General features: G+C 44.9%; 1 protein-coding gene across 3 annotated transcripts in view; it reads right to left on the reverse strand.

Moving 5' to 3' along the window:
* Nucleotides 1-22612, reverse strand: part of vps13d (vacuolar protein sorting 13 homolog D) — a 51506-nt gene that overhangs the window by 19952 nt on the left and 8942 nt on the right. For 2 of the 3 annotated variants that reach the window (XM_088007463.1, XM_014999046.2), the window contains exons 15-41: nt 22542-22596; nt 22267-22443; nt 21771-21901; nt 21561-21693; nt 19230-21473; nt 18111-18262; nt 16759-17823; nt 16366-16456; nt 16166-16292; nt 15908-16088; nt 14778-14960; nt 13395-13557; nt 13118-13325; nt 12120-12291; nt 11406-11521; nt 9830-10045; nt 8929-9233; nt 8711-8844; nt 7959-8114; nt 7692-7860; nt 6886-6960; nt 6539-6733; nt 5783-5872; nt 4927-5067; nt 3115-3237; nt 1706-1780; nt 8-110 (exon numbers count right to left, since the gene is read on the reverse strand). In XM_088007463.1, coding sequence (XP_087863589.1) covers nt 8-110; nt 1706-1780; nt 3115-3237; nt 4927-5067; nt 5783-5872; nt 6539-6733; nt 6886-6960; nt 7692-7860; nt 7959-8114; nt 8711-8844; nt 8929-9233; nt 9830-10045; nt 11406-11521; nt 12120-12291; nt 13118-13325; nt 13395-13557; nt 14778-14960; nt 15908-16088; nt 16166-16292; nt 16366-16456; nt 16759-17823; nt 18111-18262; nt 19230-21473; nt 21561-21693; nt 21771-21901; nt 22267-22443; nt 22542-22596 — 6980 coding nt within the window. The remainder of the gene's footprint in view (nt 1-7; nt 111-1705; nt 1781-3114; nt 3238-4926; nt 5068-5782; nt 5873-6538; nt 6734-6885; nt 6961-7691; nt 7861-7958; nt 8115-8710; nt 8845-8928; nt 9234-9829; nt 10046-11405; nt 11522-12119; nt 12292-13117; nt 13326-13394; nt 13558-14777; nt 14961-15907; nt 16089-16165; nt 16293-16365; nt 16457-16758; nt 17824-18110; nt 18263-19229; nt 21474-21560; nt 21694-21770; nt 21902-22266; nt 22444-22541; nt 22597-22612) is intronic. The other variant, XM_088007464.1, reaches the window with a different exon arrangement.

Raw genomic sequence — 22612 nt, forward strand, 5'->3', positions numbered from 1 at the left:
GACGTACCTTGTGGGGGTTGTGGTCGACGTGGCGAACCACATGGTGCATCCTGTGTGGTTTCGCAGTGCGAATGGGACAAACGGCTGCCTCCTCTTTGATATCTTCACATCTTTGGACAAAACAAAAGAACCTCAGAGAGAGCAACCTTTTCTACCATTTATGTCAAACATTTACAGACTTATGACAAAATATAATTATATGAAGTATAAGGTGTCAAAGTAAAATAACCAATTTTAACTGTTTTAACAACAAAATATCTGAGTGTACTAACAGAAAAAAGCAGCAACCAACAATTATTTTAGTAACCGATTAATCGATTATTCGGATACAAAATTTGCCCTTTCTGCAGATTTTTCAACCACTCAGGCTTATTTTATTCAACATTACAAATACATTTTAAAAAGTAGACATTTTATTCCCTAAAATCAAATAACAGCGTTCCTTTAGCGTGATCATGTGAAAAGCTCACATATTTCTGCTGGACTTTGCATCTTTACAGCAAGGAGCTGATCTCCAGATAACTTTTATTATTAATAATTAGATAGCAACAGCTGCTTAACATGAGCTTTTCTTTACAGATTTGGAACCAAGTGAAGCTAAAACTATGACACTTATTTACAGACAAAGAAGGTTTTTCATCTTACATGCAAAATGTTTATATTTTGGACAGTTTGGCTTAATTACTGATTTAACTGTGTTGTCCTTTCAGCATATGGTCTTTTTTAGGATCCGTCTACTCCAGTCGATGATTAATTGATTACTAAATGAGTTGGTTTAAATAACATATTAACTGTAATTAATTGGATTCATTGCTTCAGCCCTACAGCAGAGGCATTAATCATTTACATTTTACTGGACCGTGAAAAGCGTTTCAGAGAGAACATGAAGAACATGGATGTAAAGCACAGGACAGGGGGGAAGAGGTGAGCTGGGGGTGATGGTGGAGGAAAACATGGCTGCAAAGGTGGCAAAAAAGGTCAGAATGTTCTGCAAATTCTTAAAATGCCGAATATTTATCATCCAAACATGACCAGGTGGTTTCCATAAGAGTCCGTCATTCCTTACTGTCTTATCTTTCTCTGACACTGAACATAAATTGGCACAAATTGACATTTAGAAAATACATTTGGGAACACACCAATGTAGAAAAAAAACTATAATAATATAAAGTTTTTATGCTTTGGGAATTTTTTTTTTTTTCTAAATTGGTTTCTTTTGACAAACTGCAATGGAAACGCTTTTTCAAATCATATGAGTCACATGATCAACAACCGGCTGCTGCTACTGGAGCAAAGCAGTACCAGTACGCACCAGTAGGATCAGGCATGTGTTTCAATGAATTATCGCATGAACAAACTTATTCACGTGTTATTTTAATCACATTTAATGAAAACACAGCAAAGTTTTGCATTGGAAATGCAGCTAGCATTTTTAAATCAATATTAAGGAATTATTGATTTAAAACCAGCTCCTATTTCTTGCTGAAAAGTTACTTGTAAGTCAGTTTTGTCTTATTTCAAGTGTTGTAAGATATGTGCACCAGAAACTCAACAAAAATACTCTGTAAGATTTTGTGCAGACAAAGTATTATTTATCTGACGCAGTCCTAATTTTTCCTCATGCAGAAGAAAAGTTTCCTATCTGCTGAATCCTTCAGGTGGTTTAATGATTGCTAAAGGTGAGAGTGCTGAATCTGACTGGTACCTCTGGAGAGAGTCTGCTGCTCGAGGCTCGTCAGGCTGGCTGTGCTCCTAGTTCTAAGGTGAGTCAGAGGCGCACCTGACCGCAGAGAGAGACACAGTTACAGCAAACAGAGACATGGAGGAAACAGAGAGACAGAGGAAACAGAGAGACAGAGAGGAAACAGAGAGACAGAGAGGAAACAGAGAGACAGAGAGGAAACAGAGAGACAGAGAGGAAACAGAGAGACAAAGAGGAAACAGAGAGACAGAGAGGAAACAGAGAGACAGAGGAAACAGAGAGACAGAGAGGAAACAGAGAGACAGAGAGGAAACAGAGAGACAAAGAGGAAACAGAGAGACAGAGGAAACAGAGAGACAGAGAGGAAACAGAGAGACAGAGAGGAAACAGAGAGACAAAGAGGAAACAGAGAGACAGAGGAAACAGAGAGACAAAGAGGAAACAGAGAGACAAAGAGGAAACAGAGAGACAAAGAGGAAACAGAGAGACAAAGAGGAAACAGAGAGACAGAGGAAACAGAGAGACAAAGAGGAAACAGAGAGACAAAGGAAACAGAGAGACAGAGGAAACAGAGAGACAAAGAGGAAACAGAGAGACAGAGGAAACAGAGAGACAGAGAGGAAACAGAGAGACAAAGAGGAAACAGAGACAAAGAGGAAACAGAGAGACAAAGGAAACAGAGAGACAAAGAGGAAACAGAGAGACAGAGGAAACAGAGAGACAAAGAGGGAACAGAGAGACAGAGGAAACAGAGAGACAGAGAGGAAACAGAGAGACAAAGAGGAAACAGAGACAAAGAGGAAACAGAGAGACAGAGGAAACAGAGACAAAAAGGAAACAGAGAGACAAAGAGGAAACAGAGACAAAGAGGAAACAGAGAGACAGAGGAAACAGAGACAAAAAGGAAACAGAGAGACAAAGAGGAAACAGAGACAAAGAGGAAACAGAGAGACAAAGAGGAAACAGAGACAAAGAGGAAACAGAGAGACAAAGAGGAAACAGAGAGACAAAGAGGAAACAGAGAGACAAAGGAAACAGAGAGACAAAGGAAACAGAGAGACAAAGGAAACAGAGAGACAAAGAGGAAACAGAGAGACAAAGAGGAAACAGAGAGACAAAGAGGAAACAGAGAGACAAAGAGGAAACAGAGGAAAGAGTTAGCGCTCCGTTAGCCCTGTCCTTCTTTCTCTGCTGCATTTTATTCAGCTACATCAAGATGTTTGACACTCAAACTTAAACTTAAATAGTTTTTCTGCCACATCATCTGGAGCCACCAATAGTCCTGAAAATACTGCAATAAAACTGTAGAACAACGTTTCTCGTTCCAAGCTTGTTTCTGTTCTGCGGTTCCAGTGAGGAAGTGCGTTTTTTTAATTGATGAAACTGTAGTTTTGTGTGTGACGGGAGCTTACTCTGTCCAAAGCCGGGCGGGTCGACCGAGGACCCCAACCAGTGGGGGGGCGGAGATGGAGGAGCCTGCTCTTCTGCCTTACAGTAGTCAGCCATCCAGGAAGTCTTGGTGGTTTTGTACTGGTCTGGACGGGTAGAGGAAGAGGAAGAGGAGTTTAGGGCTGAAACGATTAATCACATTAATTGTGTTGAATCTATTATTTCAATAATTGTCAACACAGACTCAAAAAAACACAATCTGTTAAAAGAAAAGCACACAGAGCAGCAATTTAACCAAAACTGTACAATATATATGTAAACATTTTGCATTTAAGATAAAGAAACCCATATTCATCTGTAAGTATTAATACCCAAAACTCCTCCAATAACAGTTTCATAGTTTAGCTTCACCTGGTTTGAATTCTGTAAAAATGTCGTATTGAGCAGCTTTTCTACCAATTATTAATCAGTTAATCCAGTAAATAATCAGCAGATCAGCCCTACACTGTGTACAGATGTTCAGTCCAGCAGAAAGGCCACATGTTGATGCTAGAAGGAGCTGCAAATGATCAATGGGTCACTACAGGAAGGCAGCAAAATGCTCTTATTTAAAAAGGAAATTTAATATTTGATTATTTTAATATTTTAATTATTTATTTCTAAAATTGCATAAAAAAGGCTTAAACAAAAAAATCATATCATTTTCTTTATACGATTAATCACCAGAATAATTGATTAATTGTCAGAATGATCAATTAATCGGTAGCTAAAATAATTGTTAGAAATGTCTCCAGGGTTTCCCCCAGTGTATTATAAGCCTGGCGGCCCACCATGCTTTGCTAGCCCCGCCGCCAGGCTAAGCGTTGCTTGTTTAAGTTTCTAGGAAAATTTAAAAGAAAAAAAAAAAATCTTTTTTTTTTTTTTTTAAAACTGGGCTGCAAACATCTCTGTTGCTCTGAGCATTTCACTAGCAGGGCAGATTTATTCCTAAATGATAGGTTTATAGTTTATGCATTTAAACCCGACAGCGCGGACCAATCACAGCTGGCGCCTCTGCGCTTTGCCTCGCGCTGCCGCTGCTTTACCTCAGCGCGGACCGCACATCTCAACACGCTGCCCAGCGTGTGGCTCTGTGTCTGTCTTCCCTGTAAAGTTCATGTCTGTGGTCCCGGTTGGCCGGAGCGTTTGTGGATAACGAGCAGCGCTAACCTGATCATGCAGGTTCAGCCCGGTGAGGAGCTTTAGCGCTCTCCTCGGAGTCACGCATCACGCTGATATTACTTTATTATTATTTATAGTATTATTTTTCTGGTTACACGATGCATCAAATCATATCAAATGCGTCGTCTACTTAGACTCGTCCCATAAACTCGACCAACCAGAATAGTTTCTGTGACACTTATTAAAAACTCAACAGACACAAAATGGAAGAGCTACTAAAGCCACATTAGCAGCATTGAATCAAATTGAATTAAATCAGGAAATGTAAAAGTAATACTTTTATATTTCCTGTCAACTTAATATCTTATAATACAAAAACACGGTGGACCGCCGGTGGAACGCCTCAGCACCCCGACCACCAGGCTTAGCAAGTTTTCTGGGGGAAACCCTGGTCTCTGTTCATGAGTGTGCTGCGGTGGCACAGAGGTTCAGCACAACCCACGTATGGAGGCCTTAGTCCTCGACGCAGCTGTCGCAGGTTCAATTCCCGGCCTGGCGACCTTTACCGCATGTCTTCCCCTTCTATCATTACCCTGTTTCCTGTCAATTAACTATCAAATAAAGGTCACTAGAGCCAATTAAACCTTTTAAAAAATGTCTCTGTTCAGACTCACCCAGCAGAACCGAGGTGATGTTGACGTCCAGCCTCTGCTTTGCTCGAACGCCGATCTTCAGGCGTGGAGGGTGGAGTCGGCCCGCAGCCTGATGCTGCCATGACAGGACGCAGGGCCAGGGCTCGATGAACGGCTCCCAGCCTGGAACACAAGCAGAAATGCTGAACCTCCATCTGGAGCCCAGTTCTGGTCCAAACACCGGGAGAAAGGTCGGTGCTGTCTGGACTCGTTCTGGACGGTTCCAGCCCGTCGGGCCACACAGCGTTCAGGAAGTTCCTCCGTTGCTTTTCACGGTTGGACCACAGCTGTGGCAACAATCCTGCTTCTGCTTGAGGAGGCCATCTAAGCTGCGGCCTCGTTGGAAATTAAACACATCGGCTTAGAGATGAATCAATGCAAAGTGTTCCTCCACTGCTGAATTCTCAATTCTCAATTCCACACGGCAAATTTGGAGCTGACATTTTTTTCCGAACCTAGTAAAGCGCCCGAAATAAAAAAGAAAAACATGAACTGATCGCATAATTAGCCATGTTTCCATCCAACTTTTTAGTGAGCTTTCAAAGTGTTGCAAAAGAAAAAGAAACTAGTTTGAAGTAGATGGAAACTACTTCTGCTGGAAGTAGTTTCCAGTAGAGGTGAATCAATGCAAACCAGTAGTTTCCATCTACTTGAGGATCCAGAAAATCATCAATCCTTGTAACGTGTTTAAGAAGTTTTTAATTATATTTTTCAATGTAAAAACACTAGCTTCTAAAACTTTAGGAAACGTATTTATTTTCTTTTTCACTTGAATACTTGACCTGAACAGTGCTGGAGCCTGGTGCATCTTTCCATGCGTTTTATGCAGCTGATTTACCTGACAGCTCTCGGTTGTAGTAGTCTCCGGACAGCGTGAAGCTGGCGTTTCCTTCCTGGGTGGAGCCAATGCGCTGCAGCACATTTAGTCCTGCAATAAAAGCACAGCAGGCGGCAATTTCACCGTCAGTGTTTCCACATCAAACCGTCAAGCTTAACATGTATTAACAAAACTAAAGCATGAGTTTGATGCTTTAAGTCCCACTGACTTAAAGCATCATGTTCTCACTGCATGAACAACTTCTAGTTTAGTTGTAAGTTACAGATTTCAAATTATGTATCGTTTTATCCTTCGGGCTAATTGAACATTCATCAAAAACTAATCTGCCGTTATATTTAACCCATTAAAAGAAGGTTAATGTTGTGTTTCTGAAATCTTACAGTAAACAACTGTGTGTTTGTTTTAATGTAGTCAACACAAAAATCTCTGGTTTTACAGTCAAATCTCACTGTGGGAACTTTTTCACACTTACAGGTTTATTCTGTTTCTCTCACTAAAATGTCTCTGATCAAACTCTTTACTGAAGATAACTTCAGTAAATATTACAATTTTCAAATGATGATTTATAATCAGAAACTATCCAAACCAACTTGTTGCTACATGAAAACGTGATTTTCTCCTTTGTAAATCATGAATCTGGGTCACAAAAGAACCCAGAAGAACATGTGAAGCTCTGCAGGCCTCATTCGGCTCAGCTGAGGTCAGAGGTCATGATTAAACGATGAGACAGAGAGAGGGTGAGTGAGTGAGGCTCACTGGAGAAGGTGAGCTCAGCCAGCGGGATGTCACAGTCCAGGCAGTCGTCGATGAAGCAGATGCAGACGCTCTCGGCCTTCACCTCCACGCCGGACAGAGGCCAGGCGTGGCTGCCGGAGTCGGCCCGGCCTCGGGGAAGCCCCGCCACGTTCTCCGAGTTCTCCCACAGCCAGGTGGCCGCCTGGTTCAGCTGGCCTGAGTGGGACAAAAACAAATGAATTTGAAGTATTAAAGACAGATTTCTGAGAAAAAAGTCAGAATTCATGATTAATAACAGAAATTTGATCGCCAGTCTGTCGCTGCAGAGCATCTCTTCTCTAACTAAACATGAAAAAGCTCAAACTCACCTTTGCAGCTGCTCAGGGCTTTTTTGCAGTCCTCTCTTCTGAAGCCAAGGTTTTGTAAGTGGCTCAGCTTGGTTTCTACAAACAGAAAAATGCATTAAATACACAAACCAAAACATTTATTTTAGCTATTTTGGATTTCTGAAACTTTTGAACAAGAATAACAGTTTCTCAGCTCATCGCTGTCTACGGGGTTTTCTGTGCCTGAGTGAACTCTGCTGAAAGCTGCTGGTTCTGTCACTAATAGCCATCTTTTAAAGTTTTCAAAGAGTGAGGGTAAAATATATGGTGGACAGATCCTGCCATGAATAAGAAAAAATAGACACATAAAGAAATGTTTAAAAATACTTAAATCTGCAAAAATACAGGAAACACAGAATATTTACTGCATTTTTTGTGCATTTAATCATATTTAGTCAAAAAATTTAGAGGCCTGATTTTTTTCTTTTCAAAGACAGCAATGGAAAACTATGGAAGACCAATTATGGCACAATAAACAACACATATGATTAAATTCACAAATAATCTTTATAGTAAACTCTTGAAAACTGAAAAAGAGGTGCTAAGGGAACTGTGTTGAACGCAAGAGAGACGAGTAATTTTGCAAAACTATCTAAAACAGCATTTTTCAGAAGAGAAAGGTAGAATTCTTTTTAAATTTAATTTAGAATAAAAAATTGGATATTTTATTTTTATTGCCCAGCTCTACCGGCAAATGACATAAAAACAATAATATATAATTAATTATAAAGTGGAAATAAGCTCTGAAACATTTAGGTTTGGGTTCAGAGGAAACCGGTCTCTCATACCGATGAGGCTTTGCGTCTTCTCCTGGGCGCCATCTTTGCGTGGCGGCGCTCCATTGGATGGATCAGCCTGAGAAGGCGGAGCCTGGGCGGCAGAGATGGACTTGGCGATGGACAGGAAGAGCTGGATGTCGTTGTACGAGAGACGGATGTCCAGAGCAGGAAACTGGATCTGCAGATTAATCAGGTCAAAGGTCAGCCGAACATCTTAGAATCCGCCTTCAGCGTTAAACCGAAGTCCGACCAAACAGGAAGCAGGGGCGGCCCGACCTCCAGCAGCGGCGGGATGTCCTCCACGTTGAAAGCGTCCAGGAGCCCCGAGCTGCTAGGGTAGGTGGGGCTGCCGCACAGCTCCAGCTGCACATTGACCGGGTCGATGATGGACAGCGCCGTCTCCTGCTCGCTGCCCAGCCGGCACGAGAACACCTGCAGGGGAAACGCCGCAGCTGAGACATCATTCTGCAGCAGCCCGGAGTAACACAACAACAGTAGCAACCTGTAGTAACATGCAGCAGCCCGGAGTAACCCATAGCAACCGGGAGTAACCCATAGCAACCGGTATCAACCCATAGCAACCGGTATCAACCCATAGCAACCGGTATCAACCCATAGCAACCATCATCAACTCATAGCAACCCGTAGTAACCGGTATCAACCCATAGCAACTGGTATCAGCCCACAGCAACCCATAGTAACCCATAGCAACCTGTAGTAACCCATAGCAACCGGTATCAACCCATAGCAACCGGTATCAACCCACAGCAACCCATAGTAACCCATAGCAACCTGTAGTAACCCATAGCAACCGGCTTCAACCCACAGCAACCCATAGTAACCCATAGCAACCTGTAGTAACCCATAGCAACTGGTATCTACCCATAGCAACTGGTATTAACCCATAGCAACCCATAATAACCCATAGCAACCGGCATCAACCCATAGCAACCCGCATCAACCCATAGCAACCTGTAGTAACCAATAGCAACCGGTGTCAACCCCAAGCAATGGAGGAGAGGCAACACCTCTATTCCTGCCAGGCTGCCAGAGAACGGCCGGTCCACCAGGCGGGGCTTGTATGTGAGGACCGTGGTTCCCTTCAGGATGATGGCGTTGGTGTCGAGGCAGGAAACGTCCTCCACCACCACAAATTCTGTGCCTGGACAGCAAAGAAACAAGCCAACATATAAATTATGAATTGCTGAACGGAACCACTGAGGGTCAGTGAGCTGTCTTTACTCACCTGTGACGTTGATCTTCACCTCCAGGCAGCGGTCCTGACTGACCATCACCGTGGACCGCTTCGTCACCACGCCGCTCTTCACCGTCTTTGGCATGACGGACGTGGCGGCGCTGCTGGATGCGGTGGTGCTGCCGGATGCGGCGGTGCTGCCGGATCCAGTGCAGGGTTGCTGACTCTCCATGTCGTTCGGGGCGTTTTCAGGCTGCAGCTGCAAGAAGTGATGCACCAGCTGCAGCCAGTCGAAGATCAGGAAGACCCGCAGGTTGTTGAGGACGACCGTGAAGCTGGACGAGTCCCGTGTGGATCTACGCAGAACCAGAGCCGGGCAGTAGCCAGTTACTCACGTAAATGCAATTGATTAAATATAACTTTTTTTATGATTATTATTATTACTTTTAGGAGTATTTTTACTAAGCTGTACTTTTTACTCTTACTTGAGTAACATTTCTGGATTTTCTACCCACTGAATGAAAAACAAACACGTTTTAACCAAAAGTTCACAGACACACACCTGCAGTTTCTGTTAGTTTTATATGTTGTTTTATTGAAAAAAATGTACTTGAAAACAATTATTTTGTCTGATTTTGTTATTTTTTGTTAACTATATTAATTATTTTCATTTTGGTCCTTAAAATAAAACAATTCCACCTAAGTTTATATTTTGGTCTGTCTGATTTTGTCATTTTTAAATATTAAATGATTGATAATTTGATCAGTTACTCAGTAGTTGAGTAGACTTTTTACCAAATACCGTCTTTCTCATTTTACATGTACTTGAGTAAAAACATGTTGAAGGAGAGCTACTCTTACCAGAGTATAATGTTTGGATACGCTACCCACCTGTACGAACAGCACACCTTCATGCATGTGCTCATATTCTGAGTAATTTGCTGTGAGTCACCTGTAGTGCAGCTCCAGCTGCAGAGACGCCCGGTTGGTTCCTGTCTTCGAAGGCTGCAGGATGCAGTCGAACACGTTGAACCTGCTGTCTTCGCTGCTTTTCGTGGTGTCAGTGTATCTGGTGTCGTTTGCCAGCAGAGAGTGAGACACCAGGTTCACTGACTTGGAGCCGTCGGACAAACTCTCAAACAGGACTTTGGATTTCACAAAGTCAAACCTATGCAAGACAAACACACCAAAACCATTAAAAACAACATATTTCATGTGTTTAAGCCTTTAAAAGGCCTCCACATGTGTTTGTGTTCAAGCTTTTAGGTTAATTTTTGGGAATTTCTTTATTTTTTATCAATACCAAATATGGTCTACAATCCTAATTTGGACGTTTTTCAGCTGTAATAAAGTGTTTTATACCAGAAATTCTTCAGGATGTTGACTTGTGATGATTGAACTGGTCTGACAATCACTGACAGGATTTCAAAAAGGGTTTTTGTAAAATCCAACATTTTCAGGCTCATATTTCCAAAGTTTTTTGACTTTGTGACCAGTTTTAAGTAAAAATGCGGGTGGTGGGACTCCATTAAAATGTTTTACTGACTTAATTACAGAGTCTGTATTTAATTAATTGCATTTTAGTTAAAGCTATATGTAAAATTGACAAAATAAGCAATATTTACAATCCAAAAACCCTTTTTGCTTCAAACTAACTGAATAAGTAGACATATGAGCTCAACAATAAAGATATTTATCATTTTTAATCTATTATTTAGGTTCTTCAACACTAGATTGGAGCAAAATGTTATTCTATCCATTCATTTCTCTGGTGTTTCAGGAAGATGATTGTTCATGGAGCTTCTTTAGAAATATGTATGCTGACGTTAGCGTTAGCTGCTATATGTTTAGCAGTGAGATGCTATTTTAGGCTAGCATAGCTTCACTGATAGGCTAACTCCTTTTAGCACAACAACAGTCTTTTCCAGCCTCCAATCAGATTAATTAACCTGCAGGGCGCCGAGAGAAGCAGCTTCGTCATCCATCATTGACTGTGGAAGTCGCTTGTGCATCAGATTTACGGTCGTACCGGAAACACAATACAAAGGTTCCGGCACAAGACTTTTATAGGTAAAAAAAAAAAAAAAAAAAGATTTAATATGTTAAAATTTTTAACATATTAAAACTGACGTAGCTAATTAGTCAAAATTAAAGTTCTGCTTCTAAGAAAACACACATGCCCTGAATTAATTTATAGAAAGCTGAGTGTAATAATTATCTTTCACTCCATCTATTTGCAGCAGCAGATTAAAGTTACACGGTTAATCCCAATATACATGCACTATACAAAATATTAGTCCGTTTTAGGACTTTAACTTCGGATGGTGGGTCAAACTGAAATGGGTCGGTACTGAAAGGATTTTCAGGAAGTTATTGTTGTTCTTCTTATTTTAATTCTTCTATAATTCAACCTTAAATCCTGAGAAAGCCATAATTTTGACAGAGAGGGGAATATGCGCCTGAGTGAGATCCTAGAGCCACATGTGGACCTGAGCGGTTCCTTTAGGTTCTGTAAGGAGGAAGTTCACCTGGCCAAAGAGTTCCTGCTGTCAGCAGAGGTGGGGCTGTCCAGCAGCTCCAGGCTGACGTCCGTCATGTCCACCAGGAAGGACAGGTTGGTGAAGACGGCTCCACTCAACACCGTCTGAACACAGCAATATCAGAGACGGTCAATGTTTTATTAAATGTGCAACTAAAAGAGAAGTTCATTGAAAACCTATTTGGTAGATAAATGATATAATTCAGCTGTTACAGAAATTAATGCAAAAATCAGCAGAATTAATCATAATTGTGAGTTTGTTGAAACTTTTCCACATAAATGCTCAAAATCAGTAGGCTTAAGTAATGCTAACTCTCACCTGTAGGTGGCAGTATTTCTTACTCGTAAACTGACTCTTTTTTGTTCCTTATGTAGTTTTGTAAAGTCATTTTTTTGTTTGTGGTTTTTATCGTGAAATGTGCAATACAAAAAAAGTTTTACTTACTTACTTTTAATGAGGAAAACATTGCAAAATTCCTTGCAAACATTTATAAATTAGCAGAACAAAATAAGAAAATCTGATTGCAAAACAAAAAGGAAACACCAAATAATTAAACTGAGAAATCCTGGAGGGAGTGTGGAAAATTGATAGAAAATGAAAAATAAGTGAAAGAATGCTGAAACATAGCAGAATAAAATTCATACAGAAATCAAACAGACTGCATGTGTGAAGGAAAGCAGAGATGTGTGCAGGGTTCCTCACGTAGCTGCTGGGGTGCTGCAGGTTGTACGGCCGCAGGAACTCCTCCACCGGTTCCCCCAGGTTGTTCTCCAGGATGCCCCGGATCAGCTGGTAGTGCTTCCTGTCCAGGGAGCAGTGAACCGACGACAGGCTGCCGTGAATGGACGTGTCCGGCACGGCGTGGCTCAGCTCCCTGGAAACACAAGGCTGAAATCACTGAACGCAGCGCAAACCGAGACCCAAAACAGACGCCGTCTCTTTAAAAACCTCCACACAGCCGAGGCGACGTGTGGGAGATGTGTATGGTCCACATTAATGTAACCAGAGCCTGTTTCAGACTTTATGGTGCCGTTCCGAGAAGAAAAAAAGAAAAAAAACGTCAAAGATATAAAACCAAAACCTGGTTTTACAAACAGGCTTTGGTTATGAAACACAACAAAAACCTGAAATGATAGGAGAAAAATCAGCTCCAAGCCTGGAAAGTTGATTATTGATGACAATAATCAACGTAACACTTTGAAGATCGTCTTCACAAAAACACTAATGAGATAAAACAACCCCAGTTTGCAACTATTTCACCCAAATGTGAAGCTGTGAGTAGAGAAGCTGCTTTTTAAAACATAAAACATTACTTTTTGGTGAAGAGTAAAGGTTTCAAATTTATTGAACCCAATAATCATCTTCCTGGGACCACACAGATGGTAATGTATTGCTGCAAGCCAGGGGTGTCCAAAGTGCGGACCGTGGGCCATTTGCAGGCCTCCGAACAATTGTGGGCGGCCCTTGATTACAATTCAAGCTTTATTATTTCATTAGAATATTGTGTGTAGGGCGGCAACTAACAATTATCTTAGTAATCGATTAATCTATCAACTATTCTGATGATAAGATGGCACTTTCTACAGATTTTCCTTTGTCAGTTTTTGTCAGTGTAATTGAAAGAAAGCTACTGAAACGTTGTGGCCCCTGAACAGCTCTAATGGCCATTTTGGGCCCCGATCCGCAGCGTTTGGACGTACTTGTCCAGGTTGCGCTCCACCTTCAGCGTGAGGCGGCAGCAGTCTTTCAGCAGGTTGTCTCCGGTTCGACGGACCCAGTAGGAAGGGAAGATCAGGTCCGAGGGCTCGGGCTTCCCGCTGCTGTCCCAGCAGGGCAGGCGCTCCGCGGCAAAGATGTCCATCTCCTGCAGGTCCAGGGCCATGCAGTCCAACAGACACACATGGCCTTCTGCAGCAGGAAGGGACAGCAGGTTACAGCTTCTGAAACCTTCTGAAACCATGTCTGACTTTGACTAACCCGAGCTGGTCGGGTCCTCGTCCTCAGGGCCGGTTCTGCTGTTCACCGCTTTGGGTCTGCTGAGGCCAAATCCTGACGATGAGGCGGAGCCGGAAGGGAAACTTCTCGGCTTCTCCTGAGCCTGAGCATTACTCGATCCTTCTGCTGCGCTCCTGACGCGCTCCTTTGTGAAAAAGAAAGCAACATCCGATCACTGCATGCAGGACAAAAAAACGGCACTACTACAAAGTTTTAGAGATAAAACTCGATTGTATTCAACAGTTTTTATCTACCTCCACAAAGGTCTGAAAATCAGGGTTTGACTGACAAACCTGCTCACCAAGTTACATGTGAACATGTGCAGCTAACAAAAACACAAACCAGCCCAGAAAAAAACGTTTCTCAGTAAAGTTACAGCCTGGAATCCCAGAGGTGAAAACTGGATCAGTGTGTTTCCACCACAGTCTGTAGGGATACATTTGGCTGTGGTGATGCATGAGAAAATGCAACATATGACAGTAACAACAGCCAGTCTGTGCTGCAGAGATTTCAGGTTCTGGTCATGGTCTCAGGTGGGTGGAAACAGGAGGAAAGGGTCACAGCAATCAGACAGAATTCACCTCACACCACAGCAGAAGGTGGCAGCTGTACCTGGTAGCGGGACAGCTCCTTGTATGAACGTCCATGCAGTATAATATTCTTAAAAACACACACAAGGTGCATGTGAACAACTAGAAGGAGCTAAGACAACATTCAGCTATAAGGTTAGTTTATTTAGCTTGTTTCTCTCCTGACCAGAGATGCAATGTGTCTCACTGATACATCCAAATCATTACAAAGGGAATAACTTCAGAACCAAACATTTTGGTTTGGACCTTTAGACTTTATGGTTAGAGATGCAAAACTAAAAGGATTCTGGCTCAAGTTCACCTGCTTCTGGAAACCCCCCAAAAGGAAAGCATACATCCTTAGGAAGGTCAGTATTAACCTTAGACAGGAAGTGGACCAACAGATGCTTTTATTGTGAAGTTCTCCATCAATATTCTCTGAAAATCTCCATAAGACTAAATTTCCTTAGCAAACTATCTCAACTCCAATATCAGACAAAACTGAGTCGAACTGGATTAAGTTAGTGTTTTTTACGTTAAAAAACGAACAATGGACAAAAATAAAAGATGCAGAAATTAGTTGGTTACAAAAACATTATTTCAGTGAAGCTGAATTCATTCAGCATTTCACCAACATTTCAGAAAAAAAAGTTTTTCATGAGTGAATCTGTGGAATGTCATGAAATGCCTGCATGAATTCGGGTTTGTTAGCAGAACCGGCGGCTGTGGAGCGGCGTGTTCGTGTCTGACTCACCAGAGAGGGGAAAAAGGCGTGCGCCATGGTGAGTTTCTCTACCTTGTCTCGGAGGGAAACGGTTCCGTGCGACCCGGCCGGCAGGAAGACGTTCTGCACCTTCAGCTGGCCCAGGTTGGCCACGATCACCCGGGACGACCGCGAGCTTTCCGGGATGATCAGAACCGGTGCGCCGGCGTCGATGTCCAGCAGAACCCTGGATGCCCTCTGAGGCTGATCATGCACCTTCAGAGGGAGGACAGAGCCCGTTACCCCAGTTACCATGGAAACGGGGTTGGACCTGGGACTCGGCGACGTGCGCTGAGGTTCCCAACTCACACATCCAACATCCAGTACAGAAGCTTACATTTCAATTTTAACGTGAAACGACTGAAGGTTTTTAATTTTCATTCAATCTACACGCAGTTTCAGCTTTTTCATACTTTGACCTTTTTAAATTCTGCACCTAAAAATTAACCAAAGTATTGTATTTTATATTATGTATGCATTGATTAGGTAATGAATACTGAACAGATAATCAGCCAGCGGTGGCAGATTAGCTAATTTAAACACCTGATCTGTCAAAGTTGGTGAGTGAATCGCATTTTATGTTTAACTGAACTGAAACACACTGAATTCCACAGCACATCTACATGTTATTGTTGTCATAGTCAAGCTAGCATAACCAAACAACTTCCCTCTCTCTTGCTATTTTTTCTTAATTAAAACTTTTTCCTGACCTTGTTATCTAGTTCTCCCAACGCTGACAGTTAGTAGCAAAGCACTGGGCTCCTTTTTCTTTTATGAATCACAGAAACATTTAAGATTTAGCGCGTTAGGTTGACAACCTGATAGCTAAAACCAATGCTAGTCGTCGTCAGTGATTCCTCCAGCATGGAGACAGGGGCGGATTCTCACGCTGGACGTCACGCCTGCTTCATTCAATCTGTGTGACACAGCGCCCCCCAAAGGTGAGCTACAGCACTACACTGCCTCACCTTGGACCTTTTCCATAAATTTGAACAGGCAATGAGTAAATTCAGCGATTTTGACCGTAATTATGCTGATATTACCAATAAAAAACAAGTTTATGTTCATAATTCCTCATCTTTAGCATCTACTTTACTTATCAGGATTAGAGGTGAGCCTCCCCTGACCGCACGTCCCAGGTGGGCCTGGTGGTTTGGACTCACCGCCTGGCCCTCCATGGCCGCCCTCTGTCTGCCCAGGACGTCCTGCAGCTGGGTGAAATGCTGGATGAAGGCTACCACCTCGGCTTGGAAGCGCTGCGTGTGAACGTACTGAACAGACGCCATCTGCAGCGACACCTTGACGTCACACTCACGCTGCAGGTCGGGATCCGGCCGGCCGTACCTTCAGGCGTCAGAACGAAGGAGAAATCAGGTGGGAAACGGTTCCAGCAGAGGCAGTCGTAATGAGACTATCCGAACCTGAGGATGTTGAAAACCAGCGCCTCCCCTCCCTGTGTGGTGAAGCGCTCTCTGTAGAAGTCGCCGTGCGGGGTCAGGTCACTCAGGGACAGACTGCCCAAACTGCCGTGTATCCTCAGGTCGCCGTCTGCAGTCAGAAATTAAAGCTGTGAGTGAATGTTTGGCTGCAGGAAGCTGATGTGAATGGTTCCTGAACGTACCACGCTTATCAAGATGAGCGGAGAGTTTTGACACGCTCGCTCTGGCCAGTTCATGGAGCTTCTTGTTCAGGATGAGAGTCAAAGAATGAACCTGGAAAAAGGACAGACGGGTCAACAATGGCACCACTTCACTTCAGAGCTGCTGAAAAACCGATCAATACAGCAGCATTTACAATGTTCAATGAACTGTTTGAACATTTGATCAGAGCAGAAGAGGACAGCGGCTGTGGTGAGGTAGAGAAGATCGGCTTCACATGTAAGTATCGGCTGATCACCCAAAATTAAGAAAATTGGTGCCGATAAATCAGTGCTTCAAAATCATCATGTCAGTGTTTCTTGTTACCAGGTGCCAAAAGGTGAAAAACTTCAGGAGAGCTGGATCAGCTGACCAACCTTGAGGTCCAGCTTGGTGTTGACCGTCGGCGCCGTCTCTCCCTCCTCCTCCTCTTCGCCGCCGTCCGGCTCGTACAGCAGATGTCCGGCCACTGGCTGGGTGGCGGCGGCCGGCGGCTTCACCGCGTGGTTGTTGGCCGTGGAGCCGATGCCGAAGAAGTCCAGGATGACGACCCAGGTCTGGAGCGTGATCAGGATGTCCAGGCAGTTGAAGTCCACGTCCACACTGCGGCCGACGCTGTCGTAGCGCGTCCTGAACTCCGGGTGGCCGGCCTCCACCAGCAGCACATTGATGTGAACCAACGAGTCCTCGAAGTTGGAGTCGGGCTGCGGGGAGCCGGCGCGCGGCGTCGGAGAGGGAGGCGGCGTGCTGGGGAAGTCCGGGTCCTTCTTAGACTTGCGGCTGGCGGACGGCGTGGCGGGGTGCCTCTGGTAGGGCTGGAAGACGTTCTGCGTCTCCTTGATGTGGGCGGGCAGCGAGCGCGGCATGTCCGGGGACAGAGCGTTGGAGGTCGACGGGCAGCTGCGGGACAGGTACTCCTTGGAGCTGAAGGTGGACGGCTTGGGGACGCCGTGGGACTTCATCAGGTGCTTGTACTTGGAGTCGGGGTTGGGGTCCAGCAGGTCCTCCATCAGCAGCGCGCGCAGAGCCAGCTGCACCTCCAGCAGCTGCGGGTGGTCCTTGGTGAAGCGGCCCTCCAGGTCCTGGAAGCGCACGCTGACCAGACCCTGGGAGCCCTGCGTGAGGTCTGCGCTCAGCTGGACCTGCAGCTCTGCCACCAGGAGCGTGACCTTCAGCTGGGTGAAGGTCGGCGGCTGAAGGACGGGCCGGTGAGACGGCAGGGACAGCGGGGAGGACAGGGAGGAGCGAGAGAAGCTGATGGAGGGCGGGTCTCTGGCGAACAGGCCGCCCTGGGGGTCGGGGAAGCCGTGGGGCCTGGAGGAGGACGGGGTGGGAGGGGGCGGCGTCGGCGGCTGGGTGGGGGTCGGAGGCTGCTCCTCAATCAGGGACAGGTTGTCCAGAGTCTGGAGGACTTGCTCATATACGGGTTTACACAGACAAACCTACAATAAACACAACAGGATCAGACTGAGGAAGGACAAAAACCAGCTGCTAACCACAAACTGACGACTATCAGCAACACATTCAGAAACCAGAACCTGTATTCACACTGCAAAAACACCAAGTAACTTTGGTCTAGTGCTGCACCAGTTTGTAATGAGACAGGTAATCTGTGAAACATCTAGCTCCCCTGCTACTACTGCTATCTGAAGAAACACTCCAAAAACAACCAGTCAGAGCCAGGAGGAGGGGCTTAGCGCTGTCAATCAACCTCATGTACAGAACTTGCCTGAACAGGGTTGACAAATTTTCCGTGGACTCTCAGCTGGCCTGTGCTTCTGAAGGGCTCGTCTGTGGTCAGCAGGATGTGCTCAGAATCCTCATCGACTGGAGTTTTCTCAAAAGTGAAGTGAATAGTGGTGTCTTTCAGTATGTGGAAAGCTGATGAACAGAAAAAAGCTAAATGTTAAATAAATGATCCGTGAAACAGACCAAGGTCTGTCCCATTCACCAGAATAGATTATTTATCCAAGCAGGTAAAGTCATACAGACTCATATTATGAGTCTTTACACACAGAGTGATATAATACAAACATTATGTTTATTTTGATTAAAATCACTTACAGCTTCTCTGTAATTTTAATATTATATATGTTAATTTAAATATTATGTTAAGCCAGATATAATCAAAGACTGGATAGTTTTTAACCTGGATAAGTGGGGAGGTCAGCTGAAGAAGTTCACTCTTTACAGAGGGCTGAACCTAAGCATAATTGTGGAAAGTTGAGTGGAAGGAAGAAGTGTGGTAGAAAAAGATGCAGTGGAAAGCACCAAGCACCAATCTGATGGTGAAATAACATAAATAATAACAATAGATACCTTTGTTGTTGACCTCATATGGCTATTTTATCAATAATTTAGCGGCAAAAAGAGTTTATGAATTGAGAATTGCTTATTTTGTCTATTTATGTCTTTCCATTAAAATACCATTAATTAATTACAAAACCTGCAATTAACTCAACTAAACATTTTAATAGAATCTCACCTCTAGTTATAATGTAAACAATTAATCCACTTACAATAAACTGTATTTTAGTGGTTTATTAGAATTTGTTCCAATCAATTAATGCCCATTTAGACCTTCTTTCAGAGTTGTGATTTGGCCTCCATCCAGCAGAGGGCGCCACTTGGTCATCCATAAGCAGAGCCAGTTGATACAAAATTAAAGATGGCGGCCACATTAGAACAGGAAAGACAAACGGTACAAACAGAGTCTGGTTTGGGATGTAAAATGCAATTTATGTGTTTTTTGTTTTTAAATATTAATTGTTAGCTGCTCAGAAAGATTAATCAACTTTAAATCATCTCATTAATTGGTAACTTTCATCCCTAGTTATAATCTTCTCACCTTCTCCTCGGCTGAGGGACTCGAAGAAGTCGTGGCGTGTGAACTGGGATTCATCCTTGTTGACGTTTCCAGTGTGGGATGGTGAAGACGTGTCGGCTTTCTCCTCTCTGGGCGCTCTCTTCAACACCAAGTGACTCGTGTTGACCGAGTACAGTCGGATGTCCTTCACCAGCACCTCCAGCCTCTCTCCCTGAGAGTCTTCGTCATTGACAAAGTTCTGGATGGTAATGCTCCCCAGATGGCCGACCAACAGCTCAGGGTGTCCGGGTTTCCGAGGAATGGATACGACGGGGGACTCGATGCTGATGTTGAGGGTCAGCTTCACGAAGAAGGTGTCCAGGGCGGATTCGGGCTGCCCAACAGAGACGTCCTCCTCATGGTCAAACGAACTCCCCCAGCTATGGCTGGAAGTGTGGGTTCTCCGTGACGGTGTCTCGAAGAGCGAAACCCTGCCGCTGTACTCCGCCGTCTTGGAGGCGAGAACCGTCGACACGCTCGTGGCGGCGTTTTTGAACACGGAGCGGAAACTGTCCTCCAGTTCGTTGGCCGACAGTGTGAGGTCACGCAGGAACCTGGCTGAGTGGTTGTAGTGCAGAGACGCCATTTCTAGCTTCAAGGAATACTCTCCCTCAGATTTCTCCCTCAACTGAAAGTTCAGAGCGTCTGTTGGAGACTCTCGGTCGTCGGGCAGAAACGTTAAACCTTGGGGACTCGAGCAGCTGTCCTCAGCACTCCCAATGCTGACCACAAACTGGTTTCTTCCTGCCTCTTGGGTTAAATCCACCAGCTGCAATGATCCCAGGGAACCGCTGACATCCAGACGGCTTCCCAGGGAAACGTTGACCTTGGTGCCAGAGATGCTGGCGGTGGCGATCTTCAGGCCCTTCTTCTCGACTGCCAGGGCGGTGCCGGAGGAGACAGTCCGCAGGAGCAGCAGGTTGAGGCGGTGGATCTCCACGGTTAGCTCCTTGTTCTGGTCGTACGTTGCCTGATAGGCCCGGTTGTCTTCCTCAGTGGACAGCTGCGTTGGACACTCCTGGGTGGATGATGCATTCTCCTCTTTGGGGAAAGACTTTTGGAGGAACTTGAGCAGCTCCCCCATGGTCTCAGGGTTGAGAATGATGTCCAGGTTGTTGACCTGAATGCTGGTGACCTGGAGGGAGTTGTTGAGGTCCATGGAGGGACAGTCTGAGCTCACAAACTGGTACTCGAGCCTAATGAGGGCGTCTTGGTCTTTCAGGAAGGAACTACAAGGGGAGAGATCAGAGAATGACCCAGAATGGACTCCAGGATGCTCAGAGGTCCGCTCGTCACACAAAGTGGGGGAAGACGGCTGGCTTTCCCTGAGGCTACCAGTGGGAACGTCGAAGCTTAGATGCTTATGAGACGCAACGAGCAGGTCGAAGTCGGAGCCGTACGTCTGCAGCGTGTCGACCAGGAGAAATCCATGAACGGTCAGAGCGACCTCTACGTCATAAGGTCGCTTGACAAAATGAGCATTAGTGCCAAACACTTTAAAAACAGAAATATAGCGGCCGTTGCTCTCCACACCGAGCTGCATGTAGTTGATGTTGAACTCAGCCAACAGCAGGTGGGATTCCACCAGGACTTCCCGTGTGTGCTGCTCTAACGTCATCACGCTCTGCGTCAGGTTTTTGGCAGAATCGTGGAGTTTCCATGAACTGTCTACTCTGTGGAAGATCTTGTCCCGGCGCAGCGTGGGAGGGTCAGGGGACCCTCCGCTTGGATCTTTCCCCGAGCCGCTGTCGCCTTCTGCTGGCCCGGTTAGCCGCACCAGACAAGTCCTGATGGCGGTCATCTTCTCAAGGTTGATGTGCACCTTTAGATCCGGCAGCGTTCCCGACAGCACCGCACCGGGCAGCTGAGGGTCCGAAGTGTAGCGCAGCCGCTGCTCAAGCTGCAGCAGGACGTTAAACTTCTCCACAACGTGGGTTGGTCCCACTTCGCTGTCCTGGAGGTGCTTCCAGCTGTCCTTGTAGCGCCCGACCATAATCTGCAGGTCCTTGAATGAAAGGCAGTACTTCTCATAGAGCTTTTTGCTGTAGGCCTTCACAGCCTCCGGAGATCTGAGGTTGGGAAGTTCTGGGTTTTTAAACAGCGTTTTTAAAGGCACTTCGGTTGCAAGCGGAGACTCGGGCGGGGTGGCCAGAGGAGTTTGGTACTCTTCGTCACTCTGGACGTCCTGCTGAGGTTGAGCAGCTGTAGAGCTGATGACGCTGTCATCTTCAGAGAGGGGAACAAATATCAGCAGTTACAGGGTGATTTAAATCCCATCAGATGGAAAGAGAGGATAACTGTCGGCTGCTTCACCTTGAGAGTTGGTCAGAAGGATCCTGCCTAAGTCCACCACAACGAGCATCGGGTCTTCCGACTGGAAGTCATCGGGGAAAACCACCTGAGGCGCGCAAATATCCAGCTTCATCGTCCAGCGCTTGCCGTTTTCCTGCAAAAGCAAAAACATGTCAGTAGAGTTGAAGTTTATATCTGCTTCATGTGACATTCCAGCAACTATTTTCTTACAATGAACTCTCCAACGAGCAGCTGGTCGATAGTTTGTCGAATCTCTGCCTTGGTTTGCTTCTTCAGCTTGTCATACTGCCTCCTTGCCGCTTCGGCCACCCTCAGCTCCAGCTCAGACTGGTAGCCGAACCCTGGAGGAACAAATGCAACACTTAATAAAGATCGGTCCTGTCTGGTCTTAACTAGGTCCTCAATGACTTGCACCTAATTTCACACGAATAAAAACGGTTTTCATGCTGAATGAAAGTGGGCGGAGCAAAGAGACACTGAGGGGCGTGGCCTAGTGTGGTGATGACCGGAGTGGGAAAGGGAGGCTGTTGCCAACTTAAGACTTTGTTACTGTATTTAGCAACTTTTCTAGGGACTTTTTTACAGTGTTTTGGAGACAAGTATGGCACCGATTTACCTTGTCTTCATGTGTAAAACCATGAAACTTAAAGAAGGCATGTTTTCTTTTTCAGATGACTCTGAGAAAGTTTTCATACTCTGTACTTACCTGAAGTGTGAACTCTTCCTTTATAGAAGAATTCAGTCACTTTTTTCATGGCTTGTGGATTGTAGATGATGTTTAATGGACTGGTGCTCACTTCCAGCCTCCTCTCAAATTTGGACCTCACAGGGTTGCGCTCGTATATCATCTCGAACACTGGAGAAGTCCACTCAGCATCGCACTCTGATAACACAACAGATTGTTTTGAAAGAAAGACCTTAAACTTACTGACAGAGACGTGCAGAGCATTACTGAACTGAATAAAATAAATAAATCCTTACCAGCAGCAGCGCTGTGCTGACTCATGGACTGACTAAGGGCAACAACAACTTTGTCCTGCAAGAGGTGGACA

This window comes from Poecilia mexicana, unplaced genomic scaffold (assembly GCF_051168715.1).
Source record: "Poecilia mexicana isolate PSO_F unplaced genomic scaffold, ASM5116871v1 scaffold_7, whole genome shotgun sequence".
Classification (NCBI taxonomy): domain Eukaryota; kingdom Metazoa; phylum Chordata; class Actinopteri; order Cyprinodontiformes; family Poeciliidae; genus Poecilia; species Poecilia mexicana.